The sequence below is a fragment of the Caenorhabditis remanei genome, chromosome X (assembly GCF_010183535.1).
Source record: "Caenorhabditis remanei strain PX506 chromosome X, whole genome shotgun sequence".
Taxonomy (NCBI): Eukaryota; Metazoa; Nematoda; class Chromadorea; order Rhabditida; family Rhabditidae; genus Caenorhabditis; species Caenorhabditis remanei.
This window is the reverse complement of record NC_071333.1, coordinates 14,505,733-14,512,673: the sequence shown is the minus strand read 5'-3', so window position 1 is coordinate 14,512,673 and position 6,941 is coordinate 14,505,733. Positions and strand designations below refer to the sequence as shown.

Here is a 6,941-nt window from a genome sequence, read left to right as displayed (position 1 = left end):
CGGAAAATTTCGAAAATAATTGTGAAAGACCGGGAAAGGAAACTTGTTTTTAAATTGATAAAAATATTTCAAAACGTAAAGAGCACACCAATACAATTTAACCTTTGATAAGCGACAATTCAAACATTGATAATGTCACTGAACAAAGTTCTCGGCTGTTCAATTCAAATTTTGAAACTACTTCTAACGTTTGGCTATTTGTAAGAAATAGGAATTACTTAACGGAAAAACTTTACTTTTTCAATTTCCCGGACAAACATTCAGCTAAAAGAAAAATTTTGATCTTTCCGGTAATAACAAATCCAATAGTAAGCTGATCCGGATAATCTGGCTAGTGCAGTTTTAAGCAGGAACCATTGCACCAAACAAATGACGAAAAAGGATAAGATGTAATTACGAAATTTTACGTTTATAGCATCATCCCAATTCTCGAAAATTTAGAAAAATGGGTATACTTCTAATACCAAACATTAGATTTCCAGTTTTTCATTAGTTCCAAAAGTTTTAGAAATATCTAATATTAAAAGTTGCCGTTCATTTCTCATTCTTTTCAAATAAGGATACATGAATATCCAACGATTTTTGTGAATCATCATACTCTTTCAATATATCTTCTCATTCTGCTCGCCTATTCACATTTTTCTTATGTTTTCATCAGAAAATAGGACTGCTGCTTTTTCTAGATTAATTTCCGTTTTCTTGCGAATACTAAAGGAAAACCTCCATCAGACTCATTGTGTGGATTTAGAAGAAAAGGTAGGATAGAGAATAGGAAAAACTAGAAGAAAGAGAATTGAAAATTGATGTCTAGTGTCCAGAGGAAAATTAAATGAAAACAGAAAACAGGAGACAAAGAATCAGTCCTCCCGGACAGCTGAATCATTGAATAACTTGACGTGGATCCAATTGGACAATGTTTTTGAAACAAAAAAGGGAATCCAAAAAAGTGCATGTTAGCACAGATTTTTTGTAAAGTTTACTTTGGAGAAAACTCTGGGAGCACACTTGTGAAAAAAGAAAAAAAGTGACAAATGATGAAAAATTTGGCTTTTTCTATGGTGTAGATCTAAAAATGCAAGCGAAAGGGGAAGAGATTAAAGATGTTGACGAGGAGAAGTAAGCAATATCATATGATATGTTGGAGTTGAACTGATTCTTGGTGTCCGTTTTTGGTATATACAATTTGGGGTCATACCCGCGTCAATGATACAATTTTGAGATAGCAGAGCAAAATTCATACTAACAATTGAAATAATAGCAAAACAAAAGAAAAGTTCATTTCAATGACAAATTTAATCAGACAGGTTTGATTTCCGGTGGGTGGTAATCCAAAAAGGAATAACAGTTCAAAAATTAATGTCTTGACCATTTGACCACAGTTCGTATCAAAACCTTATTTAAATTCGAATTGGCAGGTTGTTGGTGTTGAGAACGACCTTTCAGAAGGAACTAAAATGTCATACCGGTTTGTAAAAATTTGAATTCAATGCAATCCCATCGAATCAGTAGAAAACCACAAGGGCGTCACGAGTCCTACAGTTTTCGATGTACAACAACAACATAATTTTCAAAAAGAAGTAAGTTTGGGGTCAGTTTTGCAGAGAGGATATTTAGAAAAAAACTTTACAACTCTAATTTCACTATTTAAAAATAAATCAGTACTATGTACAACCATCACTTGCACAAAGCTGAATAGTCAAATATGACCGATACATTCAAAAAACCCGCAAGTTTTCAAAAACCGTCCAAGAGCAATGCGGTCGCATAGGAATAACCAAAAAGCGAGAGAGAATGCACCACTCGCCATGATTAATCATTCTCTAGATCTGTACATACCCCTTTCTGACCTTTCTGAAGGGGAATGATGTCATGTGAACGCGGAGAGAAAAAAAAAACGAAAGAAACGGGATAAACAATCATTATCCATTGTAATCGGCACCAACTCGGTAAAGATTGATGTGTTAGTTAGACTACGTTTAAATTACAGTACCCAGCAAATGTTGTTTTGCCAGGTCAGCGAAGGAAAACTGGTGGCGGTGGTAAAGCTAAATTGAATAACAATGATATCAAACAGAAAATGAGGAAAATGCTAACAAAAGCGTAGCTGGCGAACAGAGCAGAGCAAATAAAGGTGTTCGAAAGAAAACAGAGAAAAAAGAGCTGTGGGAAGCATTTTGGCAGCAAATTGATAACAATTTTCAGGTGAGGGACTGATGTTGGTTTTCAAATAAGTTTAAAATTTTGAATCAGAAATCGGAAGTATTGTAACGCGTAATGAAAGATTCGAAGATTCTTTGGACATCTTTTTTTTCTGCGACCCTGGCTGCGCGAATTGATTGACATGTTTTTCTCATAGAGAAAGGTCAGTGCAGAATACAGTCGCATGATCGGTTGGCACGTTGAATTCAAATTGCGGGAATTTAGTTCTCAGCTGACGCTCAACGATCAAGGGCACTTCAGCGGATAGTGCGTGTGGTTTTTTTTATTTTGAAATTGGAAACTGAGAGGAAGTATCAATGTCTCTAGTCTGAAAAAAAACTAATAAATATTATATGATTACATGGCACAAGAGAATATAATTCAATTTTTGAAATGAAAAGATTTTTGAGTTATCTCAAGTATATAAGAATAGATTTTAATTTTACAAGATGTTTGTGTCAAACCAAATCAATTGCACAATACTCTAGCTTTACCAATTTGAAACAAATAATTTTTTATTTTTTGAATGCTTGCAATAACGATATTTCACTAATTAAAAAAAATATAAGTAAAATAAATGTACAGTTTATTTACTTGAAAAAGAAAATTGTGTTTAAAAATGACAAATGAAAAATTACTACAGAAAACGGAGAAACAGGAATAATTGAGTTGCACACTAGATTTTTTTGAGTTAAACGTTTAAAAAAGGAGAAAAGAAGGAGTGGGTGAAAAAACCAGTCAGTATGTCTTAAGAAAAAAACATAAAAAAGATCATGAATGTCCACGAAAACGTGGCAAGTGTAAGCATAGCTTCAGTGGTGGAGACAAAATTTTTGGAATAAAACTAATTTAGATGTCTAATTAGGCAGTAGACCGGATACATTTTTTGTTTTAAAAGATGGTAACAGTCGAGCTATGAAAATATTGAAATTACAGTGTAAGCTCACAAAATTATTAGCATTTTTGATGAATTGATAACTAAACGACTATTAAAACAATTTTAACGTCTGACTTCCACTGCCTACAAAGTTTGATTTCCATCTGGCTTCTGTGCAGAGCTATTTCCGTTGACATATGCATCCATTTTTGCCGCAAACCGTTTGTTATTGTGCCACTGATTCATAACACGTTGACGGGCTTCGTCTTTCAAATGTTTGGAGATCGCTTCTCTGAAAATGAAAAATTTCCAATTTCAGCATAAGCTAAATCACTAATATTCACAGTAATGAAAATTATTTTCCAATATTTCGTCACAACAAAATAAACTTTGAAAACATTGAAAACAGTTTTTCCTGACTTTAAAATCAGAAAGCTATTCAATGTTTTTGCAAATTTTATAACAATTTACCTTGATGGTGACGCTCTTGGAGTCTTTGGCTCCGCTGCTTTTCTCTTCAACCACTCACGGAATGCCGCTTCTGCATTATCACGCTTCTCTTTGTCATCATCCTCGAACTCTTTCACTCGTGGACGATTCATACTCTGAAATTATGAATATAAAGTTTATTGTGAAAATAAAGTTTATTGTAGAAATATATAGTTACTAAAGGGAGGGAAAAAGATAGTTTTCTGTTGACTGTTAGTGCAACACGTTTTATAGATTGGATAGGAAGAAGCTCGGGAGGCGAACATCAAACAGACAGTTGACTGTTTCAACAGAAGTTTTTCTCTCACATTTTTGGGAGACACTTTTAACAATATAATACGTCAGACGTACTTGCAACTATTTTACAGTGTATAGTTGGAAGTGAGGAGGCCTGAACAATAGGAGGAAATGAAGGTCTGGAATGATTATCACAACATTTCGTATGCAACTGTTTGACTGATTAGGAAATTTGATACAATGGGAATATTTCTGGAGGGAAATTATGTTCGAATGAATAAGAATAAATATTATAGCAGCTGGGAAAATGAATTTTGACCTTCATAGTTACCGGATGTCAAAAATACTTTAAGTTGAATGAACGATTGACTATCTAGACTAAAAAGTTTAATCTTGTCCCACGATTTTGAGTATTCAAAAAACTAGAAAATCTTCTTTGCGGAATTGGTAGAAAATGATACGCGAACGAAGAATTCCATGCCGAATGGGAAATAAATTGGCAATAGAAAGATGAGCCAATATGAACGAGGCGTCAAGAAGCATCAAACTCAAAGTCTCAAGGGAGAACATGCTCGCATTATAATTGTGACGTGAGAGGATTTGCAAAAAGCTTTGGGCAACTTTTATGTAGACTTTCAACGGTTTTGAAAAAAAGTGAGAGGAGATGTGAAGAGGAAAGAAAGTCGGAAAAAAGTTTAAGAATGTTACACATCGCCTCTGAAACAGAATGCAAGTTGAACAATAGTCATTTCTACGTTTCATGATTCGTTCTTCATCTTTTTTTGTAAAAAGTTTCAAACTGTACGAAAAATAATTTGGGGTGGGTGACCGATAATGATCATGTGTGCGTATATGGTGGCTACTTGAAAAACCTGATATTCATCGATTTTCCAGTGCGAGTCAACCGCAAAATTCAGAACCAGAATATTTATGAATATATATTATGTTGTGTGGTGGACCGGCTAGAGGGCAGAGAGGAAGAAGAGAAATAGAGGAATTGAATCGAAAATTAGTAGCAAAGAGAAGAGTGAATAAGTGACTAGGTTTGGCTCTATTGTCTGTGTTCAGTGTGGAAATTGAATAAAACATAAAGGAAACAACAGACGGAGAATGAAGGAGACCTACCTGAAAAGAAACTGAGAATGGAAAAAGAGAAGAGATGAGCATACGGAGCATCTATTTTTGAATGAAAATTATAGGGTTGACTTTCGAAAAAACCTCTCAGATTGTACGCTTTGAATAATTTATGACAGCGGTCTGATGTTAGATACGACTAAATTTTAAAAAATATTTGTTAGCTAATCCAAAGATAAGAAACATATGATACCAAAAACTCGTTCTGTTATGCAATCTTTGAAAATCCGTATTATGAAACACGGTGGCTTTGAGAAAAATGCAAAAACTAAACAGCTGACAAGTAGATTTTCAGAACAAGAGTTACTGTGATAAAGAATGTTCTAGGCATTCGCTAATTAAGAAATGACCTCGATTAGACGGAAATGAGACTTGGTCAAAAAACGAATCAAATTCTTCGCGCATTAGTCACTTTTTCACATTGTGGATAATTTGACACACCCCCGCGATTCAAATGAATTTGGAAGTTTGAAAATCAACATTTCAACTTTCATCTTGAAAGAAAGTAATGTTTCAAGTATGTAGAGAAAGCGGAAGAAAGACGACGCGCGAGAAATGGCAAGAAGTGCACTTTTCACACCTCTATGAACCTTTTCCCCACATTTATGACTTGACGAAGACGACGTTCGTCCTTTTTCTCGTCGTCTCCATCTTCCGCCTTCACATTCCCGAATTTGGTTTCTATGTGTTTCTGTTTGTGTGCATGACAGCGTGCCAAAATGGGACAGAGGCAGGGATTTGGATTCAGTTTCTTTCTTATGACTAATGGAACAAATGAGAAAGAGTAGAAGTCACAAGGTGTACAATGTTTGGGAATAGTGATTTATACATTGAATTTAAAAAAATTATAAATGCTCTATTTTTGTTGATACACTAGGGCCTGACAGTTTCTGAGATAAGTTCCGTAATTTCCGATTTTTAAAATTTTTCGGAAATTCCAAGTATTCAACTTCAAAAAGTAAAACTGTATTTCATCAGATTTGTCAAAAATCGGGCCGTGCCGAATTCAGAAGTGGGTGTTCATTTTTCAACAGTATGTTCTGAAAGTTTTCGAAAATTTAGAGTATGTTTCAAAACGGGTCGAGCTTGCCTAGTAAAGAAAATTTTTGAATTCGGCCCGGCCCGTGAGAAGTCTCTGTTTCATTGAGAAAAAAGGAAAACTTAATACGAAAATGACCTTGTCCTAGAGGAACAAAAAACCAAATATGCATGTATGTTTGTAAGAGTAGTAGTAACTCAACGAAAAAAAACGCGTGAATCGGAAGTCGTGTGTGAAGAAAAGAAAAGGGTTGGAAAGATGGCCGAAATAAGACAGATAGCCTTGACTTGCCTTGCTTCTTGGTGAGCGAGCAGATTGTGTGAGCTGCTGGGCTTCCATGTCCGCTTGCTGCTCCCGACTCCACGAGTTACTTCTAGGAGTGGCTCCACCGTTGGCGACCGACTGTAAAAGCTCGTCAAGTTTCGAGCGACGAGCCACGTGTGATGTGGCTGTTTGAATCTCCACTGTCTCATCAGCCATTCTTAAAACGATCGCGTGTTACAAAGAGTGTTGATGGGAAGATCCTGTAAAAACAAAAATAATGTTGCAAAAACAGAAGAGACTAAAGAGAAAAAGATAGACAAAAGAAGCAAAAATGGAGGGTTGAACTTGTGTGTGTGTGTCAAGCGAATCATGCAATTTGCGGAAACCCCACTGCCCACTTATGTGCTTCTGCTTTCTCACATTGTCTTTGATGCTGAGCCTTTTCAAGCGAAAAATGGGATAGAAACAAAAACGTTTTTAGCAACATTCGAAAGGAAAACTGAATGAAACAGATAGGCACCTCGTCTTTAAATAAAAGTTTAATTAGAGCCGGCTGAGCCACGGCCACATCAAATGACATTCGAAAAAGAGGAAAAGGACGAAAAAAGAGAAAAGGAAGGGAGTGCTTTAGCATCGATTTCACATCAAAAAAGGGAAAACCTCATTGGGGAATTCAGGAATTCACACACAGAAGGTTCTATT

The 6,941-nt window shown here is 35.5% G+C and overlaps 1 protein-coding gene across 1 annotated transcript; it reads right to left on the bottom strand.

Moving 5' to 3' along the window:
* Window positions 1-3,220: 3,220 nt before the first annotated feature.
* On the bottom strand, window positions 3,221-6,455 carry GCK72_024879 (uncharacterized protein; the record flags this gene model as incomplete). Its single annotated transcript, XM_003117498.2, has 3 exons — window positions 3,221-3,368; window positions 3,548-3,681; window positions 6,267-6,455. The coding sequence occupies 3 exons, from the start codon at window positions 6,453-6,455 to the stop codon at window positions 3,221-3,223; spliced, it is 471 nt and encodes a 156-aa protein (XP_003117546.2).
* Window positions 6,456-6,941: the final 486 nt, after the last annotated feature.